The 16,902-nt window shown below is 46.7% G+C and overlaps 1 protein-coding gene across 2 annotated transcripts in view; it reads left to right on the top strand.

Annotated features, from left to right (window-relative positions):
• The window catches only part of FCHSD2 (FCH and double SH3 domains 2), a 167,480-nt gene extending 151,437 nt beyond the window's left edge, over positions 1 to 16,043 (top strand). For both annotated transcript variants that reach the window (XM_064441555.1, XM_064441554.1), the window contains 8 exons: positions 1,281 to 1,442; positions 8,163 to 8,297; positions 9,106 to 9,189; positions 9,304 to 9,481; positions 10,368 to 10,588; positions 11,568 to 11,697; positions 11,857 to 11,939; positions 13,750 to 16,043. In XM_064441555.1, coding sequence (XP_064297625.1) covers positions 1,281 to 1,442; positions 8,163 to 8,297; positions 9,106 to 9,189; positions 9,304 to 9,481; positions 10,368 to 10,588; positions 11,568 to 11,697; positions 11,857 to 11,939; positions 13,750 to 13,833 — 1,077 coding nt within the window. In that variant the 3' untranslated portion in view covers positions 13,834 to 16,043. The remainder of the gene's footprint in view (positions 1 to 1,280; positions 1,443 to 8,162; positions 8,298 to 9,105; positions 9,190 to 9,303; positions 9,482 to 10,367; positions 10,589 to 11,567; positions 11,698 to 11,856; positions 11,940 to 13,749) is intronic.
• Positions 16,044 to 16,902: the final 859 nt, after the last annotated feature.

Raw genomic sequence — 16,902 nt, 5'->3', positions numbered from 1 at the left:
CAGTGCTGTGAAAGGAAATGCAGAAGGATAGATAGAACTCCAGGGCAGCCCAGTGGGTTCCTGTTGTTGCCTCCTTCAGTGTCTCACTGAAGGACCTTTGGTAAATCACTTGGTTTTTGTTCCTCCGACAGAGCAGTGCAACAGGGTGATGGTGATAGGGCTGGACTGGACATAAATCTCCTCAAGTTTATTCCTAGGTTTGCCCCCTGCTTCTTGAACATTGAAATTAGAATCACAGAATCATTGAGGTTGGAAAAGACCTCTCGGATCATCAAGGCCAACCCCCAACCCAACACCCCCAGGCCTCCTAAACCATGGCCCCAAGTCCCACGGCTACACGGTGGTTGAACCCCCCCAGGGACGGTGACTCCCCCACCTCTCTGGGCAGCCTGTGCCAGGGCCTGACCGCTCTGGCAGGGAAGGCATTTTCCCTCATATCCAATCTAAATTCTGCTTTTCTTATCTTGAAATTCTGTTTTGCTTTGCTTGAAACTGCTTTGCTTGAAATTCTGAATTTCTTCTTGTTACTCTTTCTGTTCCTTCCGTTAGGTCGTTAAATAATTTGGATCAGGGTGGTGTTTTGCCATGAATTTGTTAAAGCCTTGGCTCTGTCAGCCAGAAAGCGTGCCAGGATGCTGAAGTGAACCCAGCTGTCAGAAAACCTAAATTTTCCTTCTGTTCTAAAGAAAGAAATGGTGAAGCAGTTAAAGTGTGATATGTATTTAATTTTGCAATTACTAAGATATTCTGTTTCCCTCACAAATAAGCTTCCTGCGATCTCTGGCAAGTGCCGATGGAAAATAGCCTCATTTGGGGGGTCGGTGAGTTTGGGCGCGTGTGCGTATCGCGTCGGATTTATTTGTGTATCGCATCCAGTTTAGCCACCAGCCAGAAGGGGCCTGCAGCCCCCGAGGACCGCGACTTTTAAAAATACTGTGAAACACTGTCTTTTTCTGGGTTTTTACACTTTGAAAATAATCTAAACTAGCTGACCACTAGAATGTACGAATAGGACGTTAGCGTAAACTAATAGATGTTTTAAAAACTTGTGAAATTGGCTGCGCCCGTAGTTTTACGTCTCTAGAAAACCATTCCCCTCCTCTTGGCTCACGCCGCGCTCCTGCAGGCAAGGAAATGAAGAACTGGACTCGTTTCCGCGTGGAGCAGCTTTCGGAGCCACCTGAGCGATTTGCAGATCAGGAAATAACCCATTCGAATGGTGGCGAGGAGGGAAATGTAATCTTGAAAGAATTCTGACTTGTGCGTGTTTATTTCCTCAGATAATTAAGCTGAAAGCAGAAGCCCGTCTTGACCTGCTGAAGCAGATCGGTGTGTCTGTGGATACGTGGCTAAAAAGCGCAATGAACCAAGTGATGGAAGAACTGGAAAACGAGCGCTGGGCGAGCCTGCCTTCGGTGACCAACAACGGCTCTTCACACCTGGTACGCTTTCCAACGCGTAAAACTCGCTTCGTCTCCACGTGGCTCTTTCCCGGTAGCAGCTCCTAACTCAATACTGAGTATGAAATAGAATTGATGATGTTAGGTTGGTCGTTAGCTAACAGGAAAAAGCTTGGAGCTTTATGTGCCTGAAGCAAGTGGCTCGATTTCATGAAAAACAAAACCAGCCAAACAACAGAAAAAAGAAACCAGGATTTGTGGGTTGTGGTGCTGAGTTTACTTTAGATTGATTTTTCTGACCTTGGATAAGTGCCATCACATTTATTTGCCAACTTCCTGAAAAGAAAAATGTCTCCGTGTTTCTTTGAAGTTTCATTAATAGTTTACGATGTTATCTGAGACACTTGGATGAAAGGCTATGTTTTTCCTAATGTTTAGAAAAAAACGGAGACCCTACATCATCTCTTCTGCAGTCGTTTGTGCGCCGATCGCAGTGAGAGCCGTCAAGAAAGCAAAAGCCTGTTTGCCAAATTGATTTGGATATTTGAGGTCAAAAATTTGATTCGCTAAAAATCAGTGAAATGATTTGGGAAACAGGCAAAAAACCCCTGTGAGCAGTGTTAGGTGTTCCTTCAAAGATTTGTCGTAGATTTAGATGTTCCCGCTCTTCACCTGCAAGTTACTGCCCTGGTAGCTGAGATACATTAAATATTTGACTTTTTTCTTTATGAATAACTAGTTTTGTTAAAGCAACACTGAAGTTAGGTTGGAACAGACCACAGACCTGCTCACGGCTGTGTTTCAGCTGAGGAGCTGATAACTTCTTAAACTGTTACATTCAATCGCGTGAACGTGTCTTGCTGTGACCGAAATCGTGCTCAAGTCTTTTGAGAATTCCATCCAATACACCCAAAACTGAACTGAAAAGCGACTTGGATCAACGGAAGATGGGCAGTGAGTTTTTACTCAGTAGCACGTAAGGCTGATTGCGTTTGTAACATCTAAGGCTGGTTTGCAAAATAAGCCAGAGGTATCTCCCATCTGTTCAGCTTGGAAAAAAGCACATTTTTATGAAATTTAGGGAAGACTAAAAAGCAAATTCATTTCTCCCCCCTCTCCCCCCGCCGAAGAACGATATCTTTCAATAAAAATAGCGATAGCTGAATCGAACAGCTGTCTGAACGAAGAAACCCTGCTCAGAAAGCAGGAACTGCTAAAAGAGCTCATGTTCTCCTTTTTTTAATTCCCCTACATGGCACACGATGCTGAGCTGTCACCTTTGGCAGTAAAACTAACCGATCTGTTGCTCTTCACCAATAACCGACTACAATACAATCCCTGAAGGTTTAGTCAGTTTGCCTCAAGCAAATTTTCAATTTTCTGTGCGCCTTTATATATTTAATATTTAACAAAATTCAGAGGCTTTTATAAAGTCTGGATTTGCACGTGGATACTTCCTAACTCCAGTCGTCATACACTACTAAAATTACCCAGGTCACACTTTCTTTTTAATCTTAAACGCTTTGGAGAGCCAGAATATATCTTCTTTGTATCAAAACTTTCAGGGGGAACAGGGATGGGGTTTTTCATTGCATTGTGAAGGATTTGGAGAACACCTCGCTTTCGCCGGCCACCTGAGAAGCAGAATCTCCTTTTCAGCAAGTATATGGTATCTACCCACAAAACCCCCTGTGTGTTCCCAGGTTTCTTCATTCTTTTCTGCTTCTTTATTGATTTCTTGGTAAAGGTGGCAAACCCTTAGCAGGAGAGGGTTTGGGGGATGTACGGCTGTCTTCGTCTACATCAGCGTCAGTTCAGAAAAGTGAGCGAGCACTGGATGGAGTCTCAGCAAACCCAGAGACTCCTGAATCCGCTCTTTGCTTTCTTCAGGGCGTTAGGATGTTCATTCCAGGATCTCAAACAGGGTGACAGTGATTTGCAGTGCTTTACTCCCGTGCTTAGCAGCGTACGTAGAGATTAAAGTTGGGGCACGCAGATCCAGCCTTCAGCCTTCCCAAATCCCAACGGAGTTCTGGTGCCGAGTTCCATTTCAGATTCTTTCTAGCCAGGTTAGATGAGGATATGTAACGTAGCTGTGTTTAACAGTGGGTTTTTTTTCCCTTTCTTCTTGTACTCCACCTTCTGTAACTTCCCGGTGTGCGTGTTGGATTCCGCCCAACACCTTGTTCTCTGTCTCATCAGACGTGCCAACAGTGGGCCCTGGAGCCAAACCCCACGCCAGTCCCCGGCGAGCCAGCAGATGCCACAGCGTGGGAGGTTAAACTCTGATTCTTATTTTCCCCTTTTTTTACACTTACGTACACTCCCAGATGAAAAAAAAGACGCTGTTGACCTTGGCAGGCCAGATGAGGACAGCCCGTCGATGGAATTCTGAGAACCGTTACTGAAATTACGTTGCTTGTAGTTACTAGAAGAATTACTGCAGCATATAACAAGCAGCACTTTCACTTCAGCCTTGACGAGCGGGCAGGTTCGAGGGGCAGAACCCAGCTATCTGCCGAGCTTGCGTCCTGCAGACAGTAGATTGTGCCCGTATTTCTCATGGCATAATTTGTTCAGCAAAGCTCTTGATATATTTTCTTCTCACAAGCTAAAAAGAAGGCAGCATCGATGGCTTGATATCACTGTATTTATTTAACCCACTGCCATTATATAACGAGTTGAAGTAGTTAATACCCCATCACCTATCCAGTCGGCTGACTTTCTGGTATAATGATGGAATGCATCATAGGATCACAGAATCATTAAGGTTGTAAAAGACCTCTCGGGTCAAGGCCAACCCCCAACCCAACACCCCCAGGCCTCCTAAACCATGGCCCCAAGTCCCACGGCTACACGGTGGTTGAACCCCGCCAGGGACGGGGACTCCCCCACCTCTCTGGGCAGCCTGTGCCAGGGCCTGACCCCTCTGGCAGGGAAGGCATTTTCCCTCACATCCAACCTAAACCTCCCCTGACGCAGCTTGAGGCCGTTCCCTCTCGCCCTGTCACTGGTGACTTGGGAGCAGAGACCAGCCCCCCCCTCACTCCAGCCCCTCTCAGGCAGCTGCAGAGAGCGAGAAGGGCTCCCCTCAGCCCCCTCTTCTCCAGGCTAAACCCCCCCAGCTCCCCCAGCCGCCCCCCAGCACACTTGTGCTCCAGACCCTGCCCCAGCCCCGCTGCCCTTCTCTGGACACGCTCCAGCCCCTCCAGGCCCTTCTTGTCCCGAGGGGCCCAAACCTGAGCCCAGCATTCGAGGTGGGGCCTCCCCAGTGCCGAGCACAGGGGCCCCATCCCTGCCCGGCTCCTGCTGGCCACACCAGTGCTGACACAAGCCCGGGGGCTGGTGGCCTCCTTGGCCACCTGGGCACTGCTGGCTCATGCCCAGCCGGCTGTCAGCCAGCACCCCCAGGGCCTTCTCCACCGGGCACTTTCCGGCCACATCTTTCCCATCTTTGGAGGGAATCCATTTTTTCCCCCAGTGTACACACCTCAGAAAGTTGTCATTTTGAATTTTAATGTCATCTGGAAAACGTATGCAATGTTACTGTTACCTGTTAACGTCGTTGGAAAACCTTTGTGCTCCCTGCCACAACTATATTCTAAATAGAGTGTAATTTATTCAGAAAAGGAAGAGAGAGTAACATCTTTATGGGTTGTGTTTTGTTTTCTAGTCGCTGGGACTGGAAGCAGCACAGCTGTAAGAAACATTTGTACAGCAGAAGTGCACAATTGCAGAGTTAGAAATCAAGTTTGCAGTTGGTACGTTTACCGTGCCCGTGAAAATGGATGCTTTGAACTTTAGAGAGATACAGCATCTTCTGACTGTAAAAGGTTACAGCGTCTTTCATCTCTGAGGTTACTGGGTCATATTCAAGCCTGATCGTCATCCGACAGCAGCAACCTGTGCGAAACAAGCTGTGGTTCCAGTCCCTACATACATGGACTGCAGAGTTCCCGTGACCGATACCTTCGGGCGCTCCGGCAGGCGGCTCCGTTAGCGAGCTGGCAGGCAATGGCAGCCGTGCTCAGCTCCTGCAGGTCTCACAGCCAGACCGGACTGGCGTTGTCTGTTGTTGCCAGGGTCTCTGCGCTTCTGAGAATAGATAAAAAAGGGCTTTTGATATATATTTTTTTATATCGAATCTCTTTTTTCGTAGTATCCTACACAAAACAAGATCTATACTTGCATACCTTTTTCACATGTATACTCGAGCTATCTTCACAGAATCCCAGAATGCCAGGCTGGAAGGGACCTCAGGGATCATCCAGTCCAACCTTTCTAGGAAGAGCACAGCCTAGACAAGACGGCCCAGCACCCTGTCCAGGCGACTCTTGAAGGTGTCCAACGTGGCCGAGGCAACCCCTTCCCTGGGGAGATTATTCCAGTGGTGACTGTCCTCACTGTGAAAAATCTCCCTCTGGTGTCCAATCGGAATCTCCCCAAGGGCAACTTGTGTCCATCCCCCTTGCCCTGTCCATGGGACTCTGTGTAAAAAGGGAGTCTCCATCTTCTTTGTAGCTGCCCCTTAAGTACTGGTACGTGGGGATGAGATCCCCTCTGAGCCTCATTTTCTCAAGGCTGAACAAACCCAGCTCTCCCAGCCCATCCTAGTACGGCAGCTTCCCAGTCCTTGGATCATCCTGGTGGCCCTTCTCTGGACCCCTTCCAGCCTGGCCACATCCTTTTTGTACAGCGGGGACCAGAACTGCACACAGCGCTCCAGGTGTGGCCTGGCCAGCACTGAGTAGAGCGGGATGGTGACTTCTTTCTCTCTGCTGGCGATGCCCTTGTTGATGCAACCCAGCACCCTGTTGGCCTGCTTGGCCGCAGCAGCCACTGTTGGCTCATGTTGAGCTTCCCCCCACCAGGACCCCCAGGTCCCTTCCCACAGAGCTGCTCCCCAGCCAGGTGGGTCCCAGTCTGTGCTACACTCCTGGATTATGTTTTCCCAGGTGCATGATCTTACACTTGTCCTTGTTGAACTTCATAAGGTTCTTGCTGGCCCACCCCTCCAGCCGATCCAGATCTCCCTGCAGAGCAGCTCTGCCTTCTGGAGTGCCTACTTCCCCGCTCTTGTCACCTTCTTACCTGCATTTTTTCTTACCTCTGCTCTCTGTTACAGACCTGCAGGGTAAGCATGGCTGCTGTATCCATTCTTTGCTGGTGCTGTCGTTCATTGCCGGACTCAGTAGAAAGATGAACTTTGTGAAACAAACTGCTCCGTTTTCAGTATCGCTAATGGTGGTTTCCCTCCGTGTGCCTACTTTGCAAATGATTCTATTCAAGGAGTTTGAGCAACCCACACACTGAAAATTAAGATGGATTTTTCCCTCCTCGTGCAGAAAACGAGGGCCAGATGTTTTACGAACAAGTCTTCCTAGACATGATACACTCATTTCCACCATGTTTCATGCGGCTGTCAGCTGAACATCAGCTTTGGCTGCTGGGACATAGACCATGCACAGCAAAAGGTGGTTAAAACTAGAGGGGGAAACCTTAAATTTGCCATAATTTATAGTTGGCTGTTAATATAGCAAAGCATTAGCTAGGCAGGATAGCGGGTTTTTGTTGTTACCGCAACATCCGCATTTAAGTAGCGACGGATGCGAACTGCACTTGAATGAAAATGAGTGGGGAAAAAGAAGCTGACTTGCAAGGACGTAGTCTAGAAATCACAACATAAGCATTAATGTAAGTCAGAAGACGATGAAGCTTTGTGCTCTTCTACCCCAGGTCTAGAAGAGCAAAGACAGAGCAGAGGGACGGAGAGGGCAGCTTCAGGGAGCCTGCAGAGTGCCTTTTTGGTCTCAGCCTAACTTTCTGTTGATCTTTCAGGCTTTTAGGTTTCACGAGGAATACCAAATTCACTCCTAAATTAAAAGCAATAAATGAAGGGAAGATGGCAAATGCATAACAGTGTTGCCTTTGATTAAAGGACTTGCCTATTTTCACATGAGATAAAGTGTTTATTCAAAATTTAAGCCAGGCACGAGGCCAAAGCACAGCTCATGTCAACGTTGCCCAAACGACATTTATAGAAACTTGTATTTTTCCAGGGTATTGACTTCAGCTTTTATTTAAACTTTTATAGCGGGTTGTTAATCATCGTTCTTTCTCTAAGGACTTCTTTTTTTGTTCATAAACTGCAGCAAATCTATTGTGCAGAATACGGCAGCTGGAAGGCTGGTGTTTTAGAAAATTTTTATTCAAGTTTAAGTATTCCGACTGCGGTTTCGTTTTATAACTCGTGGTCGCAGGTATATTAATCTTTTAATAGCATAAATTCTCAGTGAGTGACTCTTTTTTTCCATTAAACTATTTGCTATGCCTGTGAAATGGCATCTCCAAAGGACATTAGCCACCGTTTCACAGCTTATATAAACGCGATGGCTGTCCAGCAGTTTGGAGCTTCCCAAATCTGCGGTCCTTTCTGAAGTCCGCGGGCCTGTGCTTGAATGAAGAAACACAGCTGAGTTACGCCAAGCTGTCATCTGGTGACAGCTCTTACTCTTTCGCCTCCTTGTATTTGCTGTGTTCGACAACTGCTTTCCTGATGTTACTTGAGAAACCTGCGTTGAATAGCACGGAGTCATTGAGTGGTTGTTGAATATTATGTAGTCATTGGGGTTTTGTCCAGTTTCAATAATCGTAAGCAGTAAAAAAAACACGCTGAGGAATATTGATCAATTAATTTTTACTATTATTTCTTCATTTAGTACCATTTGATGATAAAACGCCAAATATAATTTGTTTTAATAGGTTAATGCTGATACAGAAAAGGAAGAAGGTGAAGAGTTTGAAGACAGCATGGATGTTTTTGATGACAGTAGTTCTAGTCCTTCTGGTACTCTGAGAAATTATCCTCTCACCTGCAAAGTTGTTTATTCATATAAGGTTTGTGATTTTTTTATTTTTTATTTTTTTAAATTAGAAAAATAAATTATGCAACAAACAAACAATAGATGTAACTGTTCTGAGGGAGCTCCAGGTAGAATGGCAGCACTTGGCTCAGTTACGGTGCACATGAAATATATTTAACACCAAGTTGTGAAAATGAGCAGCATAAAATTCGTGGCGCTGTGAAGCGCGTCGATGCTGCAGTTGAGCGGAGTATTTACGCGTGAACGGGCGCATGCAGAGACGTCCCTCTCTGGCTTCGAGGAGGCCAGTTGCCATTCGAAGATGTCGTAATTTCTGTTGCTGAGCCCGTGTGGCCGTACTGGCAACGCTTCCTCAGCGTCAGGCGTGCTTGTATGCGGTACGACAAAGCCCCTCTTTGTACTAGCAATAGTGAAACCACCATTCATGAGTTAAAGCTTTGCTGACACACTGCATTCATGCTATTTACTACTGCTGGCGCTGCGAGGTCAGCTGTAAATCACACCGCTGCGGCAGCCGACGCCAGCGGCAGCCTTCGAGTACGGGGTAATTAGGGTTTCAAAAGTAAACGGGGTTCGACGCCCTGGGTGGTGTTCAGGGTGCTTCCGTCCGTCCTCTTGAGTGAAAAGGGGTTTGCGATGCCACTAGGCAAACAGAAGAACCCTTATTAATACATTTTAAAGTATGCTAATGTTGTTAGATTTTCAGTTTTTAAGAAAGCATAAGTTTTAATAACAAGTCTGGATGAGAACGTTCTTCAAACTACCCGTCCCGTGTACCCAAAACCACTTGTATTTTCTAATCTTCCCATCGTATACTTCAGGCTTCTCAGCCAGATGAGTTGACCATCGAGGAGCATGAGGTGCTGGAGGTTATTGAAGATGGAGATATGGAAGACTGGGTAAAGGTACGATTCTTCTGAGATTATTTTCTTTTCACTATTACTTTCAGAATGAGAACTTGGGACGGGAGAAAGTATTTGGATTCTTTTCAGAGCGTCTTTTCTGTCGTTCGCTGACAGGCACGGAACAAAGCGGGTCAGGTGGGTTACGTGCCAGAGAAGTACCTGCAGTTCCCGACATCCAGCAGCCTGCTGAGTATGCTGCAGTCCCTCGCAGCGCTGGACAGTCGATCACACACCTCAAATAACTCCACAGAGGCCGACTTAGTCTCAGGCAGCCTGAATGGAGACTCCAGTGGTAAATACCGATAAATAAGTAAAGGAGTATATTAGGCTTGTCCTCAAAAGCGTTCTGCATATGGGGTTTGGATGTCGCACGTGAGAAGCTCTCGTATGTGACCTGTCTCTAAGTACAGCTTTCTCAGTAATTATGTATCTCATATCCAATCTGCACAATTTAACCGGCTCTCTCATGGAGTTGAGATTAACTAAAATTAAGGAAAACTAAAATAATTTGACTCAACAATTACAGAATCACAGAATGCCCTGAGCTGGGAGGGACCCACAAGGACCATCGAGCCCAGCTCCCGTCCCTGCACAGGACACCCCAAATTCACACCGTGGCTCTGAGGGCCTTGGCCAAGGGCTTCTGGAATATCGCCAGGCTGGTGCCGTGATGCCTCCCTGGGGAGCCTGTGCCAGGGCTCCACCACCCTCTGGGGGAAGGACCTTCTCCTAATGCCCAGCCTAACCCTCCCCTGGCACATCTCCCTGCCATTCCCTCGGGCCCTGGCGTTGGTCACCAGAGAGCAGAGACCAGCCCTGCCCCCCTCCTCCCCTCGGGAGGGAGCTGCAGAGCGCCATGAGGCTGCCCTCGGCCTCCTCTGCTCCAGCTGAACAAACCCAGGGACTCCAGCCGCTCCTCGTACCGTTTCCCCTCTAAACCCTTCCCCAGCCCCGTGGCCTCCTCGGGACACTCTCCAGTAGCTTTATGCCCTCCATGTCCTGCGGCGCCCAACGCTGCCCACAGCACTCGGGGTGAGGCCGCCCCAGCGCGGGGCAGGGCGGGAATCATTTAGGTTGCAAAAGACCTTTAAGATCATCGAGTCCAGCCGTAAAAGTATGGATAGTACTTTCAAGCCGATGCCAATTATACTTTATTTTCCCCCTTTTCCATTCTTCAGTCTGTTTTGTAAAAGCACTTTATGATTACGAGGGCCAGACGGACGACGAGCTGTCCTTCCCGGAAGGAGCCATCATCCGCATCTTGAACAAGGAAAATCAAGATGATGATGGCTTTTGGGAAGGAGAATTCAACGGCCGCGTTGGGGTGTTCCCATCAGTATTAGTTGAAGAGCTTACGGCCTCAGAAAATGGAGAGACTCAGTGGATTGGAGATATTCAGGTACGCAGAGAGTTGCGGTGCTACCTTGCACGTATGATATGAGTTTGTTGGGGCGACTTTGGAAGGCTGGAAAGATCTGCTGCTTCTTTGGGGAAAAAACCTCTCAGAACCAATCCGAGAAGAAAAAAACCTTTTAGTTACTTGCCTAATAATTTTAGCTTCTAGCCTAATAATTATCAACTGATATATTTTGGCAATTGTAACAGATTTGTGAATAAAAGAGAGTACTTGGGTAGAAAAGAAATGAACCAAAGGAGAAAATTCAGTCTACTTCCTGTAATTAATTTGTGGCATAGACTGAGACATCAACAGAACCTGGCAAAAAGAGAATTACAGGCTCTCTCGGCCCTAATTTATGTTTTTGTACTTAAATTATTCCGTAGCCTCTCAATTTTTGAAGGGCAGAGCACTGCCGAATATCATATCACGGTCATTTTTGCAAAACTCCTCATTTCGGTACGGTTCTGTAATCCTTGTGTCGTACTAGAAAATCAGACACATTCCCGTGTGTAACTGGGGCTAGAAACTGGACTTCCATGTTCCCTACAAAGAAATTTCTCCAGTATTTTTATTCTTTGATTTGAGAAGACCCCAAAAACTTAACATTTAAGTGAGGTTTATGCAGCTGAGCTGGGATAAAGCTCGTTACCCTAACGCTTTGGGTGAGTGCCTGTGGAGAGGCGTGCTTGGCCAAACGACTTTTTTTGAATAACCTTCAAAAAGTCTGTCGAAATTATCTGGGAGAGGGTGAAAATTTCTGCTCGGTGGCAACCTATGATTTAAAAAATATATATAATCACTGTTGGATATCTTGGCTTTCCTTCCCAAACGTACCCGACAGCACTTTTGGCGGATAGTTTTTTTCCAGACGAAGGTTCGTAGCGTACTGATGTGTCAGAGAACTTACTGTGCCGCGGTGTGTCCGTGAAAACCATCAAGAAGTGAGGCTTTCTGCAGCCCCTCTCTCTTTCTAACACAGGTATCCCCGACTCCCAAGCCTAATAATGCCCTTCCACCGCTGCCGCTGTACGACCAGCCTCCCGCTAGTCCCTACCACAGCCCGGATAAAAGAGGTTCTCAGTATTTCCCCAGATCACCATCAACTAACGGTAAGAAATTTAAGGAAACGTTTCAGCTAAATGCTTAATTTAGATTATTCTCATTTTGGAGGTGGGGGGGGGCGGCGGGGGAAGGCTTTTTCACAGCGTAAAGTTAATTCGGCAGTAGCGAGTGGCTTGTTTGTGATGGCTTGTTGCTTACTCTTTCAGAAAACAGCTTCGGTTCAGAGTCCCCTGGATTCTCACAGCCTCCGCGAATTCCTCCCGAAACCTCGTATGGCAAACTGCGACCTGTAAGTTAAAAACAAACAGCGGTGTTTTTATTGCCGCCGCAAAGTTTTAAGGCCAGGTCTAGGTCAGTCGGGGTAGGTCCGTTCGTAGCAGGGGGGTGATACAACGATTTGGCTCTCCATGTTCTGCAAACGCAGTGACGCTGTATAAAACCGCGGTATCTCAGAAGAAAACTGCGAGGAGAGGCCTGGTCGCTCCCCCGTGATGACGCTGGAGACGTGTCAAACAGCTATGGAACGTGAGAGGTGTTTGAGATTAAGTGAACACTAGAACCAAACAAAGCTGCCCTCCTATCTGCCTTCGTAGGTGATACCCGCACGTCTCCGTGAGGCCTAGGGACCAGGAAATCTAACCTCCGAGGAACGATAGTAAACCAGATGTTAGTCGATAAACTCACACTGCCTTTTCGGGCGTTGGGATGTTATTTCTGTTCTTGCCGCATGTAATAACTCCTCAACACAACTAAAAAAGAGGTGGCGAATAAATGCCAGAACGGTTTAGTCAGGATTTGGGCAACTGCTGCTTCTCCAGCGTGCCGGCAGAGAAACCTGCTCGCCGGCAGGCTGGCGTCATCTGCGGTCCTCGGGACTCGATGGCGTCTAGGGTTAAATTTCTTTCCAAACCCCTTTGATTTGAGGGGTTCGGACTAAAAATTCTTGATAATCAGATCTGTACATTTGTCATGTCCCTGCTGCCTAGAAAGAGAGATTTTGCCAGAAAAGGAAAGGAAGACTTTAATATTTAGAACTTGCAAAATCCACCTCCTAGGATTAACTCTGAAACCAAGTTTTGGAGGTTTCAGTGTCCTAAACCAAATCATATTAGGGCGTAACATTTGTGTTTTTCTGGCATTCTCCGTGAATGAGGTTGCAGAAAAAGAACTTTTATGGATATTCATAAATTATGTCTGAATGTGCCAGTAGCCGGTGAGTTGCCCTTATTCATGGACATACACAAGGCGTAGAGCTGCATCTCTACGTCCTCAAGTATCAAACAGAGGAGTTTCACGTCACCTTATTCCCCTGTAAAAAGACACTGATTCAGCTTTTCCGTTTGTAGATTGATATTTACTTCATGAGTTTCTTGCAACTGCCTGACTGTTCAGGATATTACCACAGTGTCATGCCTCCATTAAAAGGATTTCCCTTAGAATTGCATTTTAAATATGCCTGGTTTGAAAATACCGTGACGTTTGTTCTGGTATTGCTCCACAATTCGTGTTTCCCGTAGCGAGTCACTCTGGTGTCTTCTGAAATCCTGTGATAAAAACCCCACATGAAATGCTGTTAGCACTTAAGGTAATCTCCGGAGGGAGCAATAACAACTTTATTGATGTGGCAGAGTGTAAAAATAGCATCAGATTTCAGGTGTCTCTTGTTCAGGCCAGTGGTTGATTAAATATGAGTAAAAGGCTTAGATACAACAAGGCATTCCTGAAGTTCCCAGGCACGGGATCAGATTGTGTAAGGCCCAAAGCCCATCCCAGGTTCACGTACCGGCTTAGCTGTGGGTACAGGCAGGGCAGGTCGGTTCTTTCCCTCGGTGCGGTCACGCTGTCACGATTGCTGGTCATCCTGGAGAAAAATCGCCCGAGAGTGGTGACGGTTTATAAGGAAGAGCCTTGATGGCCCAATTGGAGGCCGCAGGACCTGAATTCAGCGTGTAACTCGCTGTAGTTCTGTTGATCTTAACGTACCATCTGTGCATTTGCGTCCTTTGGAGGAATAAGCCCAAAGCGGCAGTTTTAGTCCATAAAAGCTCTGAAATGTTGATGGGTTTCTGATAGTTACAGGCTGGTTCTGGCTGTTTCAGGTGCGAGCAGCTCCGCCGCCCCCTACGCAGCATCATCGCCGGACAACAGAGAAGATAGAGGACGTGGAAATCACTCTGGTGTAACGATCGGACTAGTTAAGTAGTAGTGCTACAATCAAGACCAAACGCGGTATTTGGTCGATCTCGTTTTTAGGCACCTTTGCATGATGAAGACTTTTAATAGAGCAAGAGATAGGGAGGATTTTATGTGGCAGCGACATGGCGGATTCCTTCCCACAGTCATGAATATTTTGTGCCTTTTTCTTTGTTTTGATTTATATACATCGTTTTTCCTCTCTTAGCACAAACCAAGCCGGGCCAGGCAGCGAGCAGAGCATTGCCTCGGAGCAGGTTTCTCTCTCGGCTGAAGACGGTCGATTTTTATACGGAGGCCGAGGAAAGAGCCTCATTCATGCAACTTAGTCATAGCGTTCTTCGATCACGTGCATTAGTACAGTATATTACTGTTGCCATAGGAATGTGTTAAAGATTGTCAATTCTTCAAGTAGCGTTACTTGTCTGATTAGGTATTAATCAGATCTTGTGGAATGAAAAAGGGAACCGAAAAAGAAGTATAAGGAGAGGCTGGCTCCTCTTTAGTCCCCTCGCAGAAAGGAAGAAACGGGAAAATAACCTTACAGATAAGGAAAACTGAGGCAGATCATATGGCGTTAACTCCATTAATGCACACCTCTTCAATAATTAACAGTTAAACAGAACTAAATGTTCTTTGTATTAATATTTATGCAGTACATTTAGTAATAGAGTATCTAATACGGAGGTGCTGAATTAGTAGCAACATCTTGTTCCATAGCATAAACCAACTGGTAGAAAAGTAAGTGAGATTTTGTCTAGATCTGGAAATTCTGCTTCATTTTTTTTCTTAGCAGATTTTGGGGGTTTTGGTTTATTTTTTTTGTTCTTTTGGGTTTTTTTTTCCAAGTATTTGGGTGACTCTTACCCCAGTTATTGCCGTGTACTTTATTATCCAACATTAGCAGTGTATCTTTGTCATCAAAACATCCGGCTAGAGCTAGAAGTTACATTTAGAGTATTTACAGGCGTTATTTAGTTTTTGCATTGGATGGTCCCGTAGCGTTCTCCCACGCGAAGCCCGATCCCCAGCCTAAGCCAGAGAGGCGGGAGAAGCTCCGGTTTCCGCGGAGCCGTCGGACCGCCTTTGTGGCCGAGGCTGCGGCCCCGCGTTACTCTTAGGCGAGAAACGGAGAGTGAAAGAATTTCAAAACCGATTTTCGATCGGAGATCTCTGGGAAGGAAGCTTCTTGTTTGAAAGAAGAGGGCAGAGGATGTTCTGAGGTTTAACGCGGAGGGAAAACCGGCTGAAAACAGTTTTTTTCTTTGTGTACGTACTAAATTACTTTCAGCGATCTCCATCGGATCAAAGCGTCAGTTAAAAGGCATCCCAAGGTTGGGGTTTTTGAGCTGATATATGGGTTCTGCTGAATGCGCTCTTACGCCGTCATATTTTTTTTCCTAAGCCAGTAAGTTTTCTACCTTTAGTTTACTAACAAGGGCTATTTTTTGAGGCTGCATTTACAAAAAAAAAAAAAAAAAAAAAAAATTCAATCATCTAACCAGATTTTATCACAAACTTTGCACATACTTGTAAATCCCAACCCAGGCCGGGTCTCCGAGGCATTCGTGTTTGCCAATCTCCTTCCCAGAGGGATCTGTAACCAAGAGCGGAGCTGTTTGAAGAAAACAATTCATGGATCAGTTATGAAATCGGTGACTGTCCAATGAAGTCCTTTCCATATTTTTCATTCTTTTGCACCTCTTGTCCTGTTGATCTGTTTGAGGTCTTTTTTATGTGTTTATCAAACTTGTTCTTAAGTTTAAAGAAAAAAAAAAAGTTTTTAAAAAAAAGATTTAACTGTTTGCAAAAATTTTGAAAGCTTCACAACGCAGAAGAAAAGCAAGTATTGCCATAACGTTCATGTTTGATTTCTTTGGCCAGTTTTTCTGTGTCCTTCACACCTGGACTTTCAAAATTCAGAAAGTGTTATTTAAAGTCTCTTTAGTTGTATTTTAAAATATTTTCTGTAAGAGCTGCTAATTTTATTTAAAAAAAAAAAGAAAAAAAAGAAGAAAAGTTGTAAAAATATGCCTCCTTTTTAACTATGATTTCTTCATACAGGGCATGTATTCGACTTATCATCGTGTACAGCGTCAGTACACTGAAAGCATAGGTGCAAATGCTTTCTTTATATTGGCTGTAAAAAGTTTGTATTTATTATGTATAAAAAGTTGAATAATAAAAAAGTGGAACTAAATCCACGACGTTGCCTCGGTACAAACACCGCTCATCCTGCCGCAAAGCGTCGTCAGAAGATCTGGGAGGAGAACCTGGCATTTGGGCATGAAAACGTAAATTTTCTTCGGTATTATCTTTATGGTTTGTGCTTTCAGATGAAATTTGAATCTGCTGCTCACAGAGTCCCAGACCGGTGGGGGCTGGAAGGGCCCTCTGGAGCTCACCCCGTCCCACCCCTGCTGGAGCAGGCACCCCCAGAGCAGGGGCACAGGGCCGCGTCCAGGCGGGGGGTGAATGTCTCCAGGGAAGGGACCCCACAGCCTCTCTGGGCAGCCTGTGCCCCTGCTCTGGCACCCCCACAGCAAAGGGGTTTCTCCTCATGTTCAGGGGGAACTTCCCGTGTTCCAGCTTGTGCCCGTGGCCCCTTGGCCTGGCGTTGGGCACCGCTGAAAAGAGCCCGGCCCCATCCTCCTGACACCCACCCTTCAGATATTGATAAGCATTGATGAGACCCCCCTCAGCCTTCTCTCCTCCAGGCTGAACAAGCCCAGGTCTCTCAGCCTTTCCTCCCAAGGGAGATGCTCCAGCCCCTGATCCCCTTGGCAGCTCTGCGCTGGCCTTGCTCCAGCAGCTCCCTGCCCTTCTTGAACTGGGGGGCCCAGAACTGGCCGCAGCCCTGCAGGTGTGGCCTCACTGGGGCAGAGCAGAGCGGGAGGAGAACCTCCCTCTCCCTGCTGGCCACACGCCTTTCCATGCCCCCCAGGACACCGCTGGCCCCCTTGGCCCCGAGGGCCCGGTGCTGGCTCAGGGTCACCTCGCTGCCCCCCAGCACCCCCAGGGCCTCTCAGCAGAGCCGCTCTCCAGCAGGTCCCCCCCAG

Source organism: Phalacrocorax carbo, chromosome 1 (assembly GCF_963921805.1).
Source record: "Phalacrocorax carbo chromosome 1, bPhaCar2.1, whole genome shotgun sequence".
NCBI classification, from domain to species: Eukaryota; Metazoa; Chordata; class Aves; order Suliformes; family Phalacrocoracidae; genus Phalacrocorax; species Phalacrocorax carbo.
The sequence above is the reverse complement of the archived record's forward strand: the minus strand, read 5'-3'. Positions and strand labels throughout refer to the sequence as shown.